Source organism: Magallana gigas, chromosome 3, assembly GCF_963853765.1.
Source record: "Magallana gigas chromosome 3, xbMagGiga1.1, whole genome shotgun sequence".
Taxonomy (NCBI): Eukaryota; Metazoa; Mollusca; class Bivalvia; order Ostreida; family Ostreidae; genus Magallana; species Magallana gigas.
Genome location: NC_088855.1, coordinates 9,298,571 through 9,322,296, shown reverse-complemented (window position 1 = coordinate 9,322,296; position 23,726 = coordinate 9,298,571). Strand labels below are relative to the sequence as shown.

General features: G+C 33.4%; 1 protein-coding gene across 5 annotated transcripts; it reads right to left on the bottom strand.

The window, feature by feature from the left end:
• Nucleotides 1–10: 10 nt before the first annotated feature.
• Nucleotides 11–22,966, bottom strand: LOC105330334 (b(0,+)-type amino acid transporter 1). 5 transcript variants are annotated; one of them, XM_034481835.2, is made up of 14 exons: nucleotides 22,911–22,966; nucleotides 18,279–18,337; nucleotides 10,402–10,542; nucleotides 10,018–10,119; nucleotides 7,695–7,934; nucleotides 6,628–6,753; nucleotides 6,435–6,534; nucleotides 6,290–6,334; nucleotides 5,754–5,910; nucleotides 5,067–5,173; nucleotides 4,763–4,859; nucleotides 3,404–3,553; nucleotides 2,364–2,532; nucleotides 11–1,511 (listed from the first exon to the last, which is right to left on the bottom strand). In XM_034481835.2, exons 2-14 carry the CDS (start codon nucleotides 18,298–18,300, stop codon nucleotides 1,441–1,443), a joined length of 1,527 nt encoding a protein of 508 aa, XP_034337726.2. In that variant the 5' UTR covers nucleotides 18,301–18,337; nucleotides 22,911–22,966; the 3' UTR covers nucleotides 11–1,440. The 5 variants fall into 5 exon arrangements, with proteins under 5 accessions (XP_034337726.2, XP_065934468.1, XP_065934470.1 ...); XM_066078396.1 differs by lacking the exon at nucleotides 22,911–22,966 and having other exon boundaries at nucleotides 18,267–18,328; XM_066078398.1 differs by lacking the exon at nucleotides 22,911–22,966 and having other exon boundaries at nucleotides 5,754–5,877; nucleotides 18,267–18,323.
• Nucleotides 22,967–23,726: the final 760 nt, after the last annotated feature.

Sequence of the window (23,726 nt, the reverse complement as noted above, 5' to 3'; positions counted from 1 at the left end):
ACAACATATCTCTATTGTTGATATGATTTATTGGACTGAAATTTAAATCATAAACAACATCAACATCAAGGTTACCTTTATGTAAAATTTTAAATGTTGACATTTTTCCTGCTTTGATCAATGCTAGTTCATCGTTGAATAAATCATACCTACTTTTTGCTACCAATATTAAAGGTATAAAAATAGTATTTTCATAATTTTTTTGATAAATATAAATATTCATTTGGTTTTATACACATAATTTGTTTTCTTTCAAATTAACCTCCAGGTTATCACAGTTAAATCATAATATACTGTACATGTATGTCATACGCACGCATTAATAAATCTCAATCATGGTCAGAGAAAGTGTATGTACGTATAAAATTTAAAAAAATCCACAAGATTTGATTAGCTCTGCGTATGTCTTTGATACAGTAAGACATAGTCTACAAAAATGGACAGTTTTATTGGCTGTAAAGCTAAGACTCAATAATATATCAATAATATAGTAATGTTAAAGTTATACGACCAAATTTTGAACCAAATAACTGAGGTTCATGCGGTATCCATATGAATTTTACATTATGATAAAGGATGACTACACTTACAGACATAAAGAAATTGCGACAAAATAAGATAAAAATATCGATATCGATTAACTTAACCACACTAAGATAAAAGTGAAATCTCTTCTTTAATACTTTAGACTCTTTATTTTACGCGAGGACTTAGACACGATTTGTCTTAAAAAATTTCAAATTTTATTTTTCCATTTTTAATGTTTATAATGATAAATATAGCAGTTTATAATGTTATGTCAAAACTTGAAAGTCAAATATCAAGTTATAAGCAAGATACAGAGTTCACACTTCTTTATTTTGTATACAAAGCTCGAAAATTGTCACTTTTTACATATGTATAGTATTGGTGTACGTTTCAATCAAATGTATCTTTCTTTTGTTGATAATAGTATCTATGAAGATACTGAAATACTTTAAATTGTTTGTTACGTGTCATTTTGTCTAAGGAATGGTTATTCTTTACATTACATTTTTGTAAACAACTGTAAGACTCGAGCTTTGTTTAAAAAACAATCAATTTTCACCCCTGTATCTCGCTTGTAACTTGAAATTAATATTCAATATTTTGTCAATCATTTAAAATGCACCAGTAAACCATATTATACATAAAAAATAAAATATTTTTTTTATCACAAATCGTGTCCAATCCCTTTAATTCCGCGTTTTCACCGGCTAGCATCAAACCGCAAGAATATAGAATTAAAATAAAAACAAAAATAACACTCCACCCAAAAAAACAAAACAAAAAACAATAACAAATTAATAACAATACAGAAGCTATAAGAAATGCAGATTGTGTAAGACTTTACATATCTTATGGTTTTGAATCATGTAAAATGGATTTCCAATTTAAAATAGACGGTGAGTTCACGGAGAATTATTCAGAGTCCGGAACATACGAACTTGGTCCAACCTCCATGAGCAGTTGAACAAATAACGTGACAGGATCTGATAGATACAAAGAAAAACAAACACATCAAACATGTTAATGATACCGATCAAAATAGATAACTACACTCTACCGGATTGTTATGCCAATGCCAAGGTCACATTTGTGCTCAAATCAAAGATGCAATTTCTAATATTCTGAAATATACTATAAGATGAACTATTGCATAATGATTTCATTAAAAACAATCATCTTTGTTGCTAAAGTGTCCGACATGTAAATTAATGTTTAGCCTTTTGATCAGATTTACTAAACGTACTTATAAGTACAAGGTTAGTTCATTACTATTTTCGTTCCAGGGTATCTCATATGTCAGGTTATTTTTATCCTCTCTATCAAATTTCTTAATGAAAAATACTAATCGTTATTCTTATATTAAAAAAATGATTTTTCATTAGCATATGACAAATTTTTCTACCTGTATTATTTTCCTACCAATTCAATAAAAAACATTAAATTTCGGTAGAATTTGAAAAGTATCCTACAAGATACTGTAAACAAATAGAAAAACTAAAACTTTAGCATAAGCCTTCTATTTATCTCTATCAAATTCCTGAAGAAAACAACTTTCATTACAGAGGATTTTTTGAACATCCTATTTGAAACTTTTTTCTCCCATAAAAAATTTAAATTTCCAATGGGATATTAATTTCGAAACAAAAAAGTAAATATCTCACCTATACCGGGTGAGACATACTTAAAATAAAAGTATTTACAGTCCCCGAAGGGAATGACCTATATCGTCTGCCGCAATTTGGCACTAACATAATTATCCAGCACAGTACATGTTTACACAAAATTATGCCATACATGTACATAGAAAGTATTGCATGATACGGTATTCGACTCACTGAAGCAGCTCTTGTGGATTCTGAAGTGAACGAAGGGGACATAGAACACGAGCCCTCCTATAATGATGAGGAAGGCGTACAGGAACTCTAGTCTGGGGTTCTGGATGATGGGGGCCACGACCAGGTAAAGGGAGCAACACAGAAAGGTGATTGGGAACAGGATAAACACCTGTAGAAATCAAGCATTATAAAAGTTAAATACATATAGAAATCAAGCAATACATTGGGGTGGCATGGGACAACTGTCGATATTAATTTGGATAAAAGTGCATAATCATAATAAAAAATACGCTCGTCGTTTTATAATTTTCAAATTTCACAATATTTGACCATTATGATGTTTTAAATTTTTTTTGAAAGGAAAGCTCGAGCAAATTCAAACTGATTAATTGTAGATTCGTAGTTAATACTGTAACCTTTTGCGCTACGCTGTTAGATAACAATATCGGAAAAGAAAATATTGATAAAATTATACTCTATTATATTTTTACAAGCGGGCAAACGTCACAATACGACCATACAACCTTAAAATATAAACCTGTAGATACCATGTAACAAATTAAGAAAAAGACTTCAGGAAATCAAACAATACAATAAAAGAAGGACCTGACAGGTAGAAATCAACCACTACTTTGAAATCAATTTAATAATTTAACGCAAAAAAAAACAAAAACAAAAACAAAAAGCTGACAGCGACATTTGTTGAAGCAACAATGCAATCACTACGTACACGTTTTTCTTAAATACTGAATCATAAAAGATTATATAGTATATAATTACCTTTTCTCTAATAAATTTCCATACATAAAAGTAACGGCATTATACTGTGAAATGCAGTTACTAAGTAATTGCCATGGTAGACTAACAGTTATGTTTCATGAAAACATACTAGTATTACGATTAGTAAAGTTGTGAATCAGTGAGAGAAATTTAACTGCAAGTCTGTAATTTGAGCAAACAAGAAACTTGATGAATTCACAATCTTATAACTTATATTAGAGATAGTCTTAGATATAAAATTATTAGAGAATAGGCATTGCCTTAATGGGCCTGGGCTCGTTTTTCCTGATGAATCTCAATACGATCAGAGACACAATGGCCAACGAGTAGAACATCCAGGAGGCAAAGCTGACGAAATTGATGAGGCTCCCAATATCCCCAGGAATCAACATCAGTAGAGCAACTACAGTCTGTTAATAGTGGGAACACCAATTCATTATGTAGAACCAATAACTACGCAAAATGCTTTGGACAAAAAAATTAAATACATCTAAAGACTTCGCAGAAAGGTTTAGACTAGATCCTTTAGAACATCAACACACAATGCAAAAATAAGATATGTATGGTGTCCAGTTGGGGTTCCTGGTACCTTCACCCTTTTGGGTGAAATCGCGAGAGTGCACAGTTGTGAAGCCAGAAGTGCAAAGTTGCGAATGTGAAAGAACGATAGTAGTTTTGCTCATTTGCCTAGGCACTTTCGCAATTTTGTCTCACCTGTTTTCTCTATCTTGGTTGATGACATATAATATGATGCAGGTATTGTACTAGCTCGAGGTTTGCTGAATGATCTCGGATGTCATTGGTCCGCATGCGCCAGACATTGTGATTACTACGAAAGTTCATTCATATTTTACTGGGTTCTCTCACAAATCTTTCTTCCAGTGATGACTAACTTTAATTAGCATATACTCCATAAAAAAAAATGCCCGCCATAATGTTGTGCACCTTCAGACTTCTATCACATGCCAGTCTAGGCACCTTTATTCAATACAATCATTTATACTCTGTCCCAAGATATCCTGTATTTACATTTTGCTTAATTGTATGATATTTATAAATACCTCAGGGTTCAAACGGTGTTCATTCAAAAGTATGAAAAATTTCCAAGATTTCTCAGACGAAACGCCCCTGTTAGCTTATCAGGTTTCAATATAATGCTAAGAAATGTGATGTCTACGGGGATTTTGTATTGCAGGAAGCCCGGATGATAACGTTGAAGACATTGCGTCTTCGCACTTTCACACTCTCGCATCAAAGGTAAGAAGATGCGAGTGGTCCCAACGGAACACCATCAATATGATCAAATATATAGGTTCAGACTAGATCCCTTAGTACGATATATAGTAGTATATATAATATCATTGTAAAAATAAAGATATGATCCTTTAGTACAAACAATTACATCGCAATTCAAAGTAAATATCTTAGTTAAACGAACGATATAGCCAAAAATATTTGGACTACACCCCTTAGTACATCAAATTACAATGCGAAAACAGAATTTGCATAATCCTTTCTTAAAACCAAATATCTTCGCAAATAGATTTGAACCTATCCACAGAATGATTCTCTATAGTCTTGTGGTTAATTTCTCGGCACGGCTTTGACTGTAGACTTACTGTAAATATGATACAAGGAATTGGTGTCACACGACGCACGTTGACGTAGGACAGTACTTCGGGGAACTGGTTCTCTCGGGCAGCAACGTACAGTGTTCTACAACGAAAACAGTACTTTCTATACCCTCTGTCGAATTTTATCACACAATTCCACGTACAATTTTTTGTGGGGTGTTCTGCAAAAACAAAGAAACTCTGTACCCCTTCACATCAGACTACTCTATAGCATATCACACGCGTATGGTATTATAAATGTAAGTGGTTGTATAATTATATGTACACTTGAGATGATAAAATACTTTACCTGCCTCCAGCAAACATAGTCCCATTAGCAGCACCAATCGTGGAACACATGACAAACAGCGGCATGATGACAGCAACTCTTTTTCCTAGCACTACCTCGCCCCATTCCTATCATGAAGTTATAAAGAAAAAATATTAACAAACAACTTTAAATATATCAGATATGTTTTTGTTACTTTGAAAAATGCTCCAGATTTACATATTTTCAAATGAAAATGGTACATATATATTAAATATTCATCCTATAATACCTGGTTTTTTTCTTTCGCGTCTAAAAACTATATAAAAAAAACAACAATCCAACATTTGGGGAATACAGTTGTAGTAAATGTATAACGTGGCGTCAAAAAGATACACAAAGAAAAACAGACACCAAGGATTTTTCTCTTCTAACACATGTAAAATATACATTAACTTTGCATTTGAAAAGCAACGTATAATGTCATTATTCTTAGAAAAACATTCGTCTTCTAAACAAGTACGTTTCATATTATGTCATTCTGGAGGACCACTTTTTTGTTATTTTTTTTTTCATTATAAAATCAACGTTTGAATTATAATGGTAACAGTAAATGTTGTTAGTATTTAAATAATATAAGGTGTCAATCTTCTTCACTAGTAAGTATCATGTTTTGTTATTAGCTATAGATGAGACGTTATAGGGTAAATACTTTTTTTAAAAACTTACCAAAGCCACGGCGCTAGAGTTGAGGAGCCCCTCGGTCCCGAGGACGGCCAGGTAGGAGATGTTGGTCAGCACGTAGATACCGGTCACCAGTAGGACCCCTAGCACGTTGGCTCGGGGAAGGTTTCTGAGTAAAGATCCAGAGTACGTTAAAATGGACCTTTTGGTAAGACAAATCACGTTAAGATTAACAAACAAAACATTAATTATCAATGATTAATTTTATTATATTTTTTTTTCAATATTTTCAGAACGGATGAGCTTTTCAATATTATTTTATACGTACATTCACATGCTACAAAAGCTACAAATAATAGTGATGCTAGCTTTGCATTGTTCACTTTAAATTATAGAAACTAGTTTGATATGTGTTTGGTTTTATTTTAAATCACAGTATATCCGAATCATGTCTGAGACATAAACTCTATTATATACATACATTCGACCTGAAGTACATAAATGTCATTTCATTGGGTCAGTGATGAAAAGGGCGATCAGCTATATACTGTAATGCATGTACAAGCAACAAACCTACTCACACGTATGGGGTTTTCAGCTCTTCTGTTATGTAATTCAGACTATGCCTATAACAAGTAATTTCATTACAAGTTTTGAAAGAAATTCCCATTACGACGTCATTTTTTAGTATTGGATGTTAGGAGTAAAAAGTTCAACGATACTCACCACCCGTCGTAAGCCCACATTGCGTCGTAAAAAGCCAAGGCCATGCCTGAAGGGGAACTAGTGGAACCCTCGAAACCTTTCTGGAGTGTCGCCACTTCTCCTGTGTTATTATTGATATTTACAAGTTATGACAACATATATCAAATATAAAGTATGGCGATGATATGCAACATGAAAGTCAGGCAGGGGTTACCTTTGCCCAGCCAGATCAGGCCACCGATGACGATGATGACGAGGGCGATGAGTTTCGCCCCAGTGAAGAAGACCTGCACGCTTGCAGCTAGTGTCGTGTCCAAAGAGTTGACAATTGCAAGCGTTACTGCGTACGAGATCAACAAATATGTATTCAAAAAAAGTTTTTACATTATACCTATTATATGCTTCTTTTCGTTCTAAGAATTGTTTGAGTTAATATGGGGTGGTTTTTACAAGAGAAATTCACGACTTAAGCATGACCGAGTTGAATTTTTAATTATCAGACAATAATGATTGTTTCAGACAAATTAATAAAAAACATAATATAGATATCATGATACTGTATTTGAAAATAAATAGTTTTATGCATTGTTCACGAGGCTGAAATATTTACGACTTTGTTTCTACGTTTTTGTAAAAATGCAGCCGTAATTCTCATTTTTGGAGTTGATTTTAATCAACTCTCCTATGCACAAGATTACTCTGGCAAACCGAAAGTGAAATAGTGTTTGGACCTAAGCACAAATCATCACCGCTGACAAGACGTAGATCTTGAGAATAACAGATAAATTCGGTGTACTGTATGCTGTACCATTGTTTTTCAAAAGAAAACTATCTTTAAATACCTTGAAAATAGTAAGATTTTATATAGTACGAACAATTTAATTGTTTTTTGTAGTTGCATGTATTCCTACGCTAGAGTTCAATATAGTCTCGTTCAACCAGACGCTCGGCTGTCTCCGTAAATCTCCGACAAGCAGAGAGTCTCTCTTGGTAGTCGGAAATTAACGGAGACAGCCGAGCGTCTGGTTGAACGAGACTAGAGTTCAATATTGCTTGGATCCAGACGTGTACAATTTTTAGAAACATTTCGATAACTGATGCACAGTTTGATGGAATTAATTCTATCTTGAAATATTACACAACATGATTCATATGGGGTTTTCTCGAAATTCTTGTCGAGAATTAATATTATAAAAATTTGCATAACATATCGTTGATTTTAAAATTGATAATAATCAATAAAATCAACTCCCGACGGTACTTCAGTACTTTGATTCTTACGTATTGCCAAGGCTGCAATCATTTTCTTGGGTATCTGGGGCTCTCCACAGAACTCAATCAAGGACATGACATACTCCGCGAAGGTCAGACAGATGATGGCCAGGGAGGAGGGAGTGAGAATAATGACCTTGGTCCATGCGAACAGGAAGGCCACCACTCGACCCAAGGCTGCCATTAGGTAGTGGTACTCGGCGCCAGATTTGCTGATCAGTGTTCCCAGTTCAGCATAGGAAAGGGCACCTGTTTATGATAAACACTAAAAATGTGCGTAAAGTGCAGGAATAGCACACTGTTCCGTGGGCATTCAGTTCCTATTTGCCTTTTTGCTTTTGAAGGAAAATCATACTGCAAATACAATTTGTTTAATTTTTCTCTACCTAGAACTTGATTTATCTGTATGTTATTAAAACAATCGGATTTCGATTTAGATAATTACCGTATTAGAATTTAGACTTGACTTGCCATTAGAACCTATAAGATCATGTTTGCCGTACTATGTATTTTAAAACGAGTCTTATCCAGTGTAAGAACCGAGACATTACGGTGTTCCGATAGGGCCACTTGCACTTTTTCCTCTAGATTAAAGATGCAAGAATACGAAGTTGTAAAGGGAAAAGTGCGTAATTGCGAAGACGACGGAGCAAAAGTGCGAAGATAAGACGGCGACATGTAAAGATGCAAAGGCAAAGATGCGAAACTAATATCGAAATCCTTTGTCGTTGCAACAATCTTGATGCCTTCGTATCTGTATTTTCTCACGACCTAAAGGCGAAAGTGCAAAGATGCGACGTCAAATAAGCGATGTGCACCAGAATATGTAGAGATGTGGACCTTCACACTTAGAATATGCGCATATGCATGTATATTTGTATAGCACAATAAAAAAACTACGTATATTTCTCTTGTTTTCAGATAACGCAAGTGCTACGAGGGTCAATCAAAAATTACGATTAAATACCTTTGTCATAGCTATGTTATTTAACGTCATATAATAACTAAATTTTGTAGACATAATTTAGCAATTGTTTCAAACTATTTTATATAAAAGTTCATATATTCTTTTATTTTTAAGAATTATTTAGAATCTATTCCTGCAAAAATGAGGTAACGGCGCACGGCGTCATTGCTCTGTTAACAATAAACAATATTGTGTTGAAAGTAATATCTCCATATATTGGGATTAAAACCAAATGATATTGAAACCTAAAATGAAGAATTGTCATGATATTATATGTACCAAATAAAGACGGGATACATAGATTTGTTGAACAGATATCAGTTACTAAAGACATATAGTCCTCTTTAAAATTGACTAAAAACGGCACGTCACGGCATCGAACAGAACGAAAGATGGTCGCATATCTGTACATATCTTATGTGTCAAAAGAATAAACAACGTCATCTGACATTTAGGGATTTTCTTACTGTAAACGAAGAAACATGCGGTAAAAATAAGAAAACTTCGAGGAACAAACATGATTGTCAAACAAATTTGACGTCAAGTAATATAGTGCCGATTTATATTGTATGGTTAAAATCACAAAAGACTAAGGGTGGTATAAAGATTTCTATTAGCTGTACGTGCGTCATCTTGACGTCGGGTTTTCAACGTTACCGAGCGCCGTGGTGACAAAACATGTTAATTTTAAAATTGGATAACAAAAATACCTTTTCATCAAATGGAATGAAACTTTGTATATCAATAAAATATGTGTTATTGCATAACTTTGCACAATTATGCTTTATGAGAAATGCCACAAACATGTAATACAAGTGAAAAGTTGTCAATAAGACATCAAACCAGGTTTTCTTTTATATGAACTGTATCCATAATCCATTTCAACTCTGAATTGATAAACACTGCCTACCGTATCCAGTGAAATGGAATATCCTATATGCAATGTTTTGCCAAAAAAATACCAAGTTCAAAAGCTGGTTTTTTTTCCAGAAATCATTAGAAATCAAAAGCCTAGCAATATGCACATCTCTAATATATGTACAATTGATCTGCAAAAGAACAACTTCCTATCCTGAAAAGTATAGGAGGAGTTATCCGTACAATTATATGCAATTTTTTGCAAAAAAAGACAAAGTTCAAAAGCTGGTACTTTTTTCATAAATTATCAGAAATCAAAATCCTAGCAATATGCTCATCTCTTATATATGTGCAATTAATCTGCAAAAAAACTTCCTATCTTGATAACTGTAGGAAGAGTTATCCGTACAATGAGGGTATTTTGGCAGCCGCCCACCCGCCATTTTCACCATTTTAATAACCGGATTTTTCAATTGTAAAACCCAGTTAATAAAATGACGAACGTACCCATGAGCGATAGCATGCCCCCGGCGGCCCATACTACGAGGCTGAGGCCGACAGATCCCGTCTCTTGGAGGACTCCTTTGGGAGAAATGAAGATTCCGGAACCTGCAACACAGAAAGGAATCAATCCATACAGAATTCTACATTGTATTTATAAAAAATTACAAAGTCTGTTATTATAACAAACTTGAAAAACTAATCACAAAATAAAAAGTTGAAAAAGTATTTAAAAAATATCATCTTTGAGTTTGTTGGTACTGTTCTCCTCCGAATTGTATGAATACATTTGAATAGACGACTTAAAATCATGCTTATCAAGTAAATGTATCATTTTGTCTTTAAGCGAGTCTCTCTCTCTCTCTCTCTCTCTCTCTCTCTCTCTCTGACCTATAATAGTGCCCACTATGACTGAGGTACCGCTGATCAGCCCTACATTACGTCTGAGTTTGATTCCTGTTGGTTCCACTTCAACACGAGGAGCCCCTCCGATGGTGACCGGACGTTTTTTCAGTTTCACGCCATCGTCTTCTGAAAATCAACATTCAGAGGCCTATCTAAGATAATGACATAAAATTGGATATTTTCACTTTAGTAAACAAGAGGCCAATTGGCCTTAACGGTCACCTGAGTAGCATATATCCCATACACAAACTTGTCATGGAGTATCATATATGCATCTAATTAATTAGGTTTCATACTGGAGTAGAAAAATTTTAATTTGTAATGACGACCACATTTCAAAAAGAACTCAAACCTATAATTTTTGTGAAAAACTTAAAAATCTGGTCTTCAAAATCATGAATTCAGTTTTCCTTTCAGGTGTGTGGGAGTAAAGAAGATAATTTCTTAACGTTATAGGCATTAACATCTATGCATCCATTTTGACCCTGCCCTAGAGTCAAAACCCATCCTTGAGGGGACATGAAAATTAAAATTTTAGTAGAGGACTTCCTGGTAAACATAATTATTAGTAGTTTTTATATACAGATGTGTGAGAATATAGAAGAAGATTTTTAAACATTATATGCATTAACACTATATTGCCATATTGCCCCCCCCCCCCTCATATCCTGACCCCCTGACCCAGGGGCCATGAATTTCACAATTTAGGTAAAGGAGATTATGGATATCATACATGTAACCATGTATTCAGTTTTTTGCCCACCTTTGTGGGGATAGAGAAGAAGATTTTTAAAGATTTAAAACATTTTTACTATATGGCCATATTGGCCCCACCCTAGAGCCTGAACACCTAACAAAGGGGTCATGAATTTCATAATTTTAGTAGAGGCCCCTCATGGACATCATAATCATGTATTCAGTTTTTTGCTCACATGTGTGGGAGTAGAGAAGAAGATTTTTAAAGATTTAATACACTTTTACCATTTGGCCATATTGGCCCCACCCTAAAGCCTGACTCCCTGACCGAGGGGTCATGAATTTCACAATTTTGATAGAGGGCCTCATGGAGATCATAATCATGCATTTAGTTTTTAAAAAATATATATGGGAGTAGAGAAGAAGATTTTCTAAGATTAAATACATTTTTACTACATGTATATGGCCATATTGGCCCCACCCTATAGCCTGAACCCATGACCAAGGGGTCATGAATTTCACCATTTAGGTTGAGGGCCTCATGGACATCGATATCATTATCATGCGTTTAGTTTTTAACAAATATATATGGTAGTAGAGAAGAAGATTTTCTAAGATTTAATACATTTTTACTATATGGCCATATTGGCCCCACCCTTGAGCCAGAACCCCTGACCCAGGGGCCATAAATTTCACAATTTTGGTAAAGGTTTCATGGAAATCATAACCATGCAACCAGTTTTTTCCTCACATGCGTGGGGTAGAGAAGAAGATTTTTGAAAATTTGGCTTTTTTTTCATATTTGGCCCCGCCCGTGGCACCCAAGGGGTGGTAGAGCCATGAATTCCACAATTTAGATTCTTCTTACCATAGAGATGCTTCACAACCAAAATGGTAACGATTGGCCTGGTAGTTTTCAAGAAGAAGTTAAAAATGTAAAATTGTTAACGCACGACGACGGACGAAGACCAATTGCAATAGTGTAACCTAAAAATTTTAATGGTTCACTTAAATCTCATATATGTAAGAAAGTTTTCGGTTACTCTCAGAGTTATCAAAATATAACCGCATTTGGTTTAAATTATATTGGTATATCTTATTAAAAAACATTTAAGAGAATGTGACACATTTAAAATTCCTCGATAATTCAAACTATGAGATGCAATTAATTTGTCTTGATTAGTTTTGATTTGAAATTTTCAGAATTCCAGTATGGAAAAAGAACAGATTCTTCATTAGTTATTTAAAGTTTCTCGATTTAAATTTACAATACAACACAGAATAGAACATATTCAATAGAAATACAAGAAGACTCGAAAAACCCTTATCTTGGTTTACTTCATGTGAATGTATTACCGGTATATTGGAATATATAAAGATATTGACACCATTTGGTCCTAAAAAAATTTAATGCTGTATTTATCATCTTTGCAACTCCATAATTTATTTCTAATATTTATGTTATGACATCACTTGTTTTACTCTACAAAGTTGGGCCCCTTTAAATGTAATCACTTATATCTCTCGCCTTTATTTCTCAAGAAAATCTTTGCTTTTCTATAATGAAAAACAAGAACATTTTTATATGGTCTTCCCAAAAACATTTTGTCTTAGTATTTAAAAATACAATTAGGGTGGCCTACAATCAATGTGTGTCAATTTTACTTAACTGCTGATTTTAGAGAAAAAAAATAGTATGACTTGGTTAAATCTGTTTTCGCAAAGTACTAACATTAAGGTAAGGTTTAAGGTATAAAAGGGTAACAAGTATTAAATACGTAATAAACTAATCAGAGCGTTAGAAATTTACAATGTTCAATACCCTTTTTGTTCATTGTGTCATCGTAGAAGCTGCCGGTACATTTAGATTTGTTTTGCGTTATTAAGCTAGCTTCTTTGTAAACCGTGCATATTCCTTTTTGTTTTTGTTAAAGAACAAAATGTATACATATCACCTCTTGTTAGTACATAACAAACATGATTGGTTATACTAGACTGACAGCAAAAGCTTCAGAGAATCAAAAGGGAGGAGGCTGGGGGTTAGGGAATGGTGAAACATTGTCGACTTGCACAGATTATCTTGATGCCGGAGTAGGTGACCTTGACATTCTGAAGAACATTTCTTCTTTATTTCGGAGTTTGGAAGCCTGCAAAGGTAAAGGTCCCGTTTAGGTCTAACTAAATCAATAGAATTAAGTAATATTTAGATTATTATCGATTGAAAAAGGAGCCGAAAAACTTACCAATTGCATGTTAACAGCCTAAGTTAGGATACACGTTTTTCTGCATCGTTCATTGGATGGACAAAAAATGATTCTCGAATTACTAGCCGATGCATTTCTCAATATTTGATTTTTTTCCATAATTTCATGACACTCAAAAATGAACGTAAACCGAAGATTCAAATATAATCTTTCTCTTGCTACATTTTTAGATCAATAAATACACATACATGTACGATTTTAAATGATATTCAAACATTTACACGATGTTGAACAAAGGAAGTTTGGGTTATTATTTTAACTTTTGAGAGTTCGACAATTCAAAATCAATTGATATACACCCCTTTAGTAGGTGCCTAAAGGCTGAGATCAACTTGAAACTGCCAAACAGGTGTAATTATTGATGGACAACGTATAGTGTACACAAACGTGTACACTATAAAACTTTCTATAAGAATATCCAAAGGGGAATATAAGCTTATATTTAATTACAATGGTTGTCCCAGAATTGCGTAAGCTGATGGCAAAACTTAAATTCCGTTCACTGTACTTTCGTTAGGCAACTGTATTTTGAACAATGACCCGTTGTCAATCAATACCCTTAAGTTTAATTGCGTTCTTGATGTATTTGAAATACAAATGCATTGTACCAGCGCGTTTTGCCAGGCGGATTTATTTTCTTGGAACGTATAACCTGGGTGCACATTCACTATGCATTTCTAGTTCTGTTTTTTCCCCAAAGAACAAACGATTTGCTGACTCCAAACATGCCCTATAATACCTGTTGCCTTACATCTGTCTTCCCGAACTGTGTGGTTCAGCAACTTGTCGTCCTTTTTTATTGGTCGGGTTTTTTTTTACACTTGATGTCATTCTCGTCCGAATATTTTCGATGATACAAGACTACTTGTTCACAAGATGCATTTCTAGGCAATTATGGTAATTCCATTTACTTTAAAATCGGCTTTGGATTTTTTTTTTCACGGCCTTTACGATGTGCTTCACGAAATTCGATTAGGTATTGCTGTAGCGAAGAATTTTTGACCCGAGTTGAAAATTGATTCAAAGTTTTTTTTTCTTTTGTAACGTTATATAATGAGCTCAAAAGTGTCGATTAAAGACACTAGTCCGTTGAAAATTGACCCCATTGTAGAATTATGATCATGAAACTGGATATAAATTAGACAAGAAATAAACAAATATTAATTAATATTTATATCCTTGTTTATTTAATCATTTTTTTTCATTCTATTAATGCCCTCAATTTCCTTCGAAATTATGTTAACTGCTGGTATTTGTTTGACAATAGTTGAAAAATATGTACGATCCTGTCGGAAAGAGCTATGCAGAATCCAGGGATCGGCTTTTATAAATTTATAGCTAGTTTAGATCAAGGAGAAAGTGACAATTGATAAATCCCAATCGAGGTAAGGGTGGGGTGAGAGCTGTCATGTTTTGAAAATAGACACATTTGTACATGTATTTGTTCCGGTACATCTAATTATTACTAACAATTAAACTACATCTTTAAACTAACAATAAAATCTGACAGAAAAACACCAAATTATCTGCGAGTGTCTTTGGTCAACTTAAAATAATAATTTTAAGCCAAAAGGGAATGGTAATGAATTTTAGTTCAAATAATTGCTTGTCTGACCACTCTTTTGCCAATTAGGAAAGATATGGTCGCCCTCGTAGTTCTATTTAAACATTTTAATAATATGGTACCGAGTTTTAAGTCTTAGTTATTGTAATGAAGAGAAAAAATTAAAAAGAAATCTATTTTTAAAAAAATACGCGACTTCCACGTCAAAAATAGTTCAAAACTCTGTTTTTAGGTCATTTTTCAACAGGGTCAATTTTTAACGTGTTGAGGTCATCAGAGAATGTAAAAAAAATTTCAATGCTGTTGAAAATGACCCCGGGTATTATGACGACATTAGGTTTTAACTTTCAACGTTGAAAAACACCCCGGATCAATCTTCAGCGTTATGTACATGTGTGTATACTTTCATTGTCGGTCATAATCTTTCCATACAACTAATAAATGGAAATGCAAGTAAATGTAAATCATATAGAATTAATGATTGAACCAAAATTAAGTTTACTCCACTGAAAAGAATTATTACTCAAATGATTTATCTATAAAATCTTCAGCTCTAAAATACCTGTTTCGCAGTCAAACTAATATTTTTGTTACACCTTAAAAATACATAAAAGCTCACATAGAATAAAACAAAACCGATATTTTTCTCTGTTTTGTGAAATTATATTTCAAAAAAAATTCTTTATCTATCCATCAAATAAAATATTGGTGTGTGAAGGACCCTTAAATCGAAATAGTAAGGGGACTCGATGGTTGTGGTTATTTTAAGACGTTTTAGGTCACCTGGGTTACTGTTACCATTTTTAGTTAGAAGCATCTCGACTCGATGGTAAATAGAATCTAAAATTGTGAAAGTCATGGCCCTATCACTCCTAGGGCATCATAGGCGGTTACAAATATGCCAAAATAAGCCAAAAAATTTAAACCTCTTCTTTTACTCCCACACATGTTTGTAAAACACTTAATGCATGGTTATGATGTCCATGAGGTCCTCTATCTAAACAGTGAATTTCATGGCCCTTGGGTCAGTGGTTTATGCCCTAGGGCGGGCTGATATGGCCATTCAAAATGTATTCAATCGTAGAAAATTTTCGTCTCTACTCCATGCATATATGAGAAGAATTAAATGCATGGTTATGATGTCAACGAAGCCCTCCAACTAAATTGTTAAATCCATGGTCCTGGGACATGTGTTGAGATTGTTGAGGGGGGGGGGGGGGCACTTTGGCCATATAGTAAATATACAAATCCTAGAAAATATTCTCTACTCCCTTATATATTCGAGGAAAGCTACATGCATGGTTATATTGTTCATAAAGTCCTCTACCTAAATTGTGAAATTCATGGTTCCTGCGGCAGGGGTTCGGGTCCTGGGGGGGGGGGCTATGGCTGCATATTAAAAATATATTGACTTAATATTTTATTCTGTACTATTACAGTCTTTGGGGATAAATTCATGCATTGTTATCATTTTCATAATGTCCTAAAATGTTATATTGTTAAATTTTACCACCCAGGCCATGTCGCAGAAGCTGAGGATTTCTATCAAAGAGGGGGGGGGGGGTGAGAGATAAATATGACCCTATATTTAACATGTAATTTTACTCAGGGAAACTGCTGTTTGTCACCCATTAACATTTTAAACCTCATCTTGAAAACTACATGATAAATTTTCACTTATTATACAATTTTTTAAGGAAATCTACTTTAATATCATGTGCATTGTTTACTTGTAGAAATAATCTGTATGCATTTGTGTGTAATTTAATTCAAACTGTGAATATTATAAAAGATTGATTATTAAAGGCATGCAGGTCTGATATTCCTCTGACTCTTGTACCCTCGATATTTTTTTAGGAATTAATGTTTTTTCAAACATCATACATGTATAATAAAAGCAGACCTAGGGTAACAGTCAGAGGAGTCTCAGATTAGGACTTGGACTTTAAAAATGAATCTTAAAATGCAAAACTGAGACTGACATGTCAATCTGTGTAAAGGTATAAAAAACTGATAAATTTTTAAAGCTAAAATTTTCGATATATTTCTTTACTAAATGTTAGTGTATGGACAAAAATATCTAACATTAACTTTGATGCATATCTGATCTTTAAACTGTTGACACTTAGCCTCCTTAAGAACTTTGTGTGATGTAAAACACTATATCTCAGTCCGTTTCTACACGGTAATCAAGGATACCTTGTATTTATTTTTACATAAAATTGCAAATGAAACTTTGTACATGTATATGTAAAGAATCAAATTTAAAATGTGAACTACATGTAAATGCTATTTTTTTTTTGGGAGGGGGGGGGATAATTTAACATTACTCTGTCCCAAGACATCCTCGAATCACATTTTGATTAATTACTCGATTTTTACAAATACCTTAGGGTTCAAACGATGTTCATTCAAAAGTATGAAATTGTTTAAAGATTTCTTTGTTGAAACGCCCCCTTTAGCTAATTAGGTTAATTCAATACCGGCTAAAAATGTGATGTCTGACGGGATTTTGTATTGCAGCAAGCCCGGATGATAACGTTGAAAAATTGCACGAGGTATTTCGAGTGACTTTCGAATGGAGAAAAAATGTAAACATTCCCCATTATAAATCTCCGTGAGAAACCTGTCATCGTTCCTGTGAATTTTTCCGTATGAAAAATGATGTGTCTATGAAGATATTTTGGAAATTTATTTTACTTTCATTGTTCTTTGAGGATCATTATTCTTCTTTACACTGCCTCAAATGCTGACATTCGTCATTTTACTTCAACTTGTCATATAACACAATATAAGATCTTGAAAAAATGTTATAACCAAATCATTTACTCAACAATTCAACAATTTTTATAAGAGTTTTTTTTCCATTGAAAAGTACTCATTCTTGCCATTTTCATGTGTTGATTTCATTATTTCATTTTTTGACATTGCGGTGCATGTTAAAATTATAAAGGAATATGCTTCAATTTTCATAATTAATCTCTCACAATATTTGATATCAAAACATAAATTTAATGCAAATTTAATGCAAATTTAATGCAAATTACTTATCACTTTGTGGCTCGTTTCATCTTCTTGTATTGGATTAACTGAATAACTGGCAATTCCCTGCGCTATTTGTTCTTGTCTACAAAAACTTGATGTTGAATGTCTTTTATTGTCAGCTGAATTTAAGTCAAATGATAGTTCGCTCTTATGTATACTTGTACCTCTGACAAGCTTTTATTTTGAACCGTAAATACTATCAAAACTTCATACACAGCTCTCTAAATTGCATACCTATCGTCATAAATTTTATTTAAAAAATGTTGTACATTCTCAGATACCGGTATACTCACGACAAAGTGCAGGATTGTCCATTTCAGTCTATTTCCCAGCAGACGATGTGGAGATATTCCTAACCGCCAAAAGATAACCGATATGTACGGGTATTTTTTGTCGTATAGCTACATTAAAGATTTGTAAGCACGGCCTTATAATTTTTTTTTTTTTTGAATTTCATTATATTTAAACAAGTTTGAAAATTTTAAAAGCACGAATTGCGATTATACCTAAACCAAAACGTAACATCGTAACACGAGACATTTTTTTAGTTCCAAAAAACCACATATATGATACCTCATCAAATAACGGAGTAAAAAGAATTTTCAAGTTTGGACGCGGCTTATTCAGATAGAAGAAAGGCTGAAACACATTAAGTTTGCCACTTCAAAAAAAACATTTATTCGGTAAATAAGGTGTAGTTTTCCGATGTTATGTTGATGTCATGCTTAAGGTAGTGATTTTCAAACAGTTGAAAAGAAAACCAAACGGAAGCAGGCAACCATTAACAGCAGCCACTAAGCCCGTAGAAGCTAGCAGCCAATAATAAAAATCGTCAAAGTACTGAGAGTACTCGAACAGAAAATTATATTTTACCTTAACATCGGCATACTTTAACTAATATAAACATGATTGAGCACTGACAACTACCTACGAAGGCAGTAAAGGTCGTCTGGATTAGAGTTATAAATGCGTCTGTTTAATAGAATTAAATCAATAGTGATACCTTATCTAGAGTGTAGTCTCATTAAAAATGAAAACAAAACGCATAGTATGAAAAAATATGAAAAAGTATGCGTATATATAAGACATGATAAAATTATTTAAAAGGAGTATATACATGTAGGTTTTACAACAAAGTGCAACATGTTGTTACCCCAAAAAAAACAACAACACATTTTAGTATAAACGTTGTAAACTGAAAACGATCGACTGGGGGTATTAATCCTGACATCATTTTATAAAAACATAATACTTACTATACAGTAGCCAAAAAAAACCCCAAAACAAGACAATCTAGCAAGCAAAAAACAAAACACATCCCAAACAAACAACCCCCCTAAAAACAATTTTACAAACAAATAAAGACCCTATCCCATGTGGCAAGATGATTTGTTTACATCAAAGTTAAACATGTTTGTGTTTAAAAATATATCTTCGGGCCTGTTCACTTCTTCGGAAAGAAAAATCAATCAAAAATTAAACAGACTTCGTATTATTACGAAAGTGAGACGCTCAGACATTATACATTGTGTTTTTATTCTCATAAAAAAATTAGCAAACGGCAAAATGTTCTACGGTAAAATTGGGATTGTTTTATCTCAGTCACGTTTTGAAGTATAATTAAATTTAAAAAAGGGTGCAATTAGCCCACTCAAACTTTAGCATTTCACAATGATATAGGGGTGAAATGTGGGCCATTATATTTCTAATCTTTGAAGTATGCATCAAACAAATACCAATACAATGCGGAGAACCCATTGGGCTATTATTTTCTGCTCTCAAATTTGGACTGAAGGGTTACAATCAAGTAGTTCCTAGGGGTTAAAGGGACTTGGACACGATTTAAGATCAAAATTTTTATTTTTATTTTTTATGTATAAAATGGTTAACTGGTGCATTTTAAATGATTGACCAAAATATTGAATGTTAAAGTCAAGTTACAAGCGAGATACAGAGGTAAAAATTGGTTGTAATTTAAACAAAGCTCGAGTCTTATAGTTGTTTACAAAAAATGTAATGTAGAAAATTACCATTTCTGAGACAAAATGACACGTAAAAACAATTTAAACTAATTCATTATCTTCATAAATACTATTATCAACAAAAGAAAGATACATTTGATTGAAACTTACACCAATACAACACATATGTAAAAATTGACAATATTGAGCTTTGTTTACAAAACAAATAATTGTGAACTCTGTATCTTGCTTTATATAATTTGATATTTGACTTTCAAATTTTGACATAGCATTATAAACTTCTATATTTATCAGTATAAACATTTAAAATGGAAAAATAAAATTTGAAAAATTAAAGTCAAATCGTGTCCAAGTCCCTTTAAGCCTCATTTCAGGGGTTTATATTTGCCTTGGATTTGATTACTTAAAAAATCATGGGTTGAAAAAAAGACCTTCAGAGGTATATATAACAAGCATTAAAGGTCATATCAGACCCCTAATAGAGTCCATTTAATTCAACTGTACTGTGTCAAATTTTACTTATTCACAATGATATAGGGGTAAATTGTTAGTAAGTATCCTCCTCATCTTCGAAATGTCGATCAAACAAATCAAGTGCTAGGACATGGTAGGGCACCTGAAATGAGGTTTGTAGGGTACCATCAGGTGGTTTGCAGCGGTAATTAAAGGCTTATATCTTCAAAAATTCCATTTATATCTAGTATTTTATTCACAAGGGATTTTACTTACCGGGGTTTAAAAGTGGATTTTTGCATATACCCATAACAAGCATTAAAAGTTATCTAAGACTTTTAGTTCACCTAAAACTTTGTCATTATTTTTTTAACCTTTTTACCGTGACAGACATAATATCAGGGTAATACTGGGAATTATCTTCCTTATCTGTGGACTGTTCAAGTAAATACCAGTGCATAATATTTGGACATATAGGGCTATCATTTTTTTGGCCTCAGTTTAGACCTGTAGGAGTACCACCAGGTGGTTTCAAGACGGAAAGTACGGTTGAGCAAATTTGATCCTTTTCTGGTTCTGAAATGACTTTTAATGCTTGTTAGAAATACATCAGAGGGTCCATTTTTAACTGCTGAAAACGACCATACAGGCCTGTTTTGAGGCAAGAAATGATAGCCTTATAAGTCCCTACTCGTTCTGCTTTCCGTTTAATGACATCTCAAAGATAAGGGAGGTAATTGCCTACCATTTACATGTACCCCTATACTGTAAGATTCTAAAAAAAAAAAGAAAGAAAGAAATAAAAGAAAAAGACAACGCTTGGATGGGCAAAATGGACCCTTTAAGGGTCCAATGTGTCTTTTAGGAATACTAGTACATCTGAAGGTCCACTTCTAAACCTTAGTTAATTATTCAATGCTCCTGTGATAAATAACTACAGAGGTATAAGCCCTTCAAATATGCCCGAACCTCTTGGAACCACCTAGTGGTGCCCCACTTTGCCCAAATTTAAGACCGGGAAATAATAGCCTTATAGGTCCTCTGTACTGCCTTGGTATTTCTTTGATGAACAATTCAAAGATAAGGGGAAAAGTGGCCCACATCTCTAGTTATGTTGCATGTTGACATAACTATCTTGCATGTCAACATATTTATCTTGCATGTCCACATAATTAATAGAAAAATAACTTGCACACAAGGGGCAGAGATATGCCACCATAGTTTTTGACTGCGACAGGTGCAATTTTTTAATGAGAACAAAATCACAATGTAAGATGTCTGATCGTCTCGTTTTAGTAACAATACGAATTTTTTTTTTAGTCATGTTGTTTTCGAGAGAGTGAACAGGCCCGAGGATAGACTTTTAAACGTGTTTGATGTATACAAACTGTCTTGCTAAACTGGACGGGCTCGGAATGGGGGGGGGGGGGTCGTCTTGTTTGGTGTTTGTTAGTGTTTTTGTTGTTGCTGTTTTTTGGGGGGTTGGGCTAAAAAATTATATAGTAAGTGTTGTATTTTTATAAAAAATGTCAGGATTTTTTACCCGCAAATGTTTGCTTTCAATTTACAACGTGCTTTGTAAGGCTGAAAATTGTTCCACACTACTTTTAATTTTACCGAAATTACGCAAATTTAGGTGCGATAGTTAGTTTTTAAAAAAAACTTCTGGCAAAATCCCTCTTTACAAATTTTGAAACAATTGGTTTTTAACAATTAAGTAGCAAAAACACACAGACATCCACAAAGGCTCGAAAGTTTGTTTACGTCAAAGTTAACATGTACACATGTGCTTTAAAATTAAGTCCGAGCCTTTTCAGTCCCCTGCCTAAACAACTGACATCAACAATTCAAGTGACCTCGTATTTTTTTAAAAGTGGAAAAACCAGGCATTTTACACGTTGTTTTTCGTTTCATAAAAATGCAGCCCTTTCCGCTGATGGAAAACACCTAAAAACGAAGGTGCATTATTTTGCCTCAGCAATGTTTGGTCTGTTGTGAGATTTGCAGTGGCTGCTAGCTTCAGCCTGCTGAAAGAGAGTGGTAGAAAGCACTTTGCCACTGCGTTTCGTTTAAAAGCAAAACTTAATGCACTTCCTGGAAGAGTAGGGGTGGGGGATATCTAGCGAAATTTGAAATGTAAAGTTACATACTTTGTGTTGTTATTCTATGGTGGACTTTTATTATAGAATCGTTTCGGAATCGTTTCGGCACCAAGGCAATTTGTGCTTTGAATGAAAAACTTATGTTTTTGAATAATGAGATTCGGAAAAAAGGAAGAACGTGCTTATATGTTTCGTTTTTAAGAAAACAACTCAACGACGCTGAAACAGTGCAAACATAAAATTTACAAGTTCAAAGGTCTTAATTCAACACATTTGGTTAAAATATTAAATGTTAAAAAGTAACCCCGAGTAAATGTTTAACCCAAAAAGTTTTTTCTACAATTGTTGAAATTATTATTGTAATCGAGAGGTTTTAAAATACACTCACATTTCTAACGACAGCAGACAAGTCCATGATTTTTGACATCTGTTGACAGGTCATATAAAGATATGGAGATTCCTCTGAACTAACTCTCCGCTTTTAGATAATGACATGTGCACACGCACCATAATGTACTTGTCAAGCTGACGAAACAATCTGTGATCTGTTGTCATTGGTTTGTTACTTTGTGGAAGATCAAAGATAAAAGAACAGTCCAAAATAGATGATTGCGAGTGTTCTATATGTACCAAAACTTTAAGTTTAGAGCAGATATCAGGATAATTAGCTGATATTGATGCTTTGTTTTTAATCAAAACAAAGTTGAATGTATGGTGTAAGGTCTAGGTGAAATGTTCAGTGGCAGTTCTCATGGCAGCGGAAAATTAAGCAGTTGCAATATTTCTTGATTTATTAATTGTTCCGGGGAGGGCGGTGTGTCAAAATATTTACAATCATACTAGATGGTAACTTATTGATTTATTGTACTACATATGTATAGTTTTCTTCCCTTTTAACTTTCCTCAGTTTAAATTTGCATTTACTAATATATTTATTGATATCTATATGTTACATAATCGTCTGATTAACTTTTTACTTTTATTATCGACAAGCTTTTCATTAAGATAGATCTCAAACGCGAAATAAGACAACTTTAGTTGGTTTGATCGGTGTTAGTTTATATTAATTAGAATAGATTCATAACATTACTTTTGTACTCAATAATAAAGCAATGATTTTTTAATTAAATGTTGAATAAGGATACATATTGAAATCTGTTTCAAATCCATTTAGTTTTACATATATTTTTAATTATTAAGCACT

Excerpts from the sequence above, each read along its gene's own strand:
- LOC105330334 (XM_066078396.1), bottom strand. The coding sequence starts at position 18,300 with ATGGACAATCCTGCACTTTGTCGTGAGTATACCG. Across the intron at positions 6,335-6,434 it reads ATGTGGGCTTACGACGGGTG|GCATAGTCTGAATTACATAA; the intron begins GTGAGTATCGTT and ends TACTTGTTATAG. Across the intron at positions 2,533-3,403 it reads ACGAGCCCAGGCCCATTAAG|GTGTTTATCCTGTTCCCAAT; the intron begins GCAATGCCTATT and ends TGATTTCTACAG.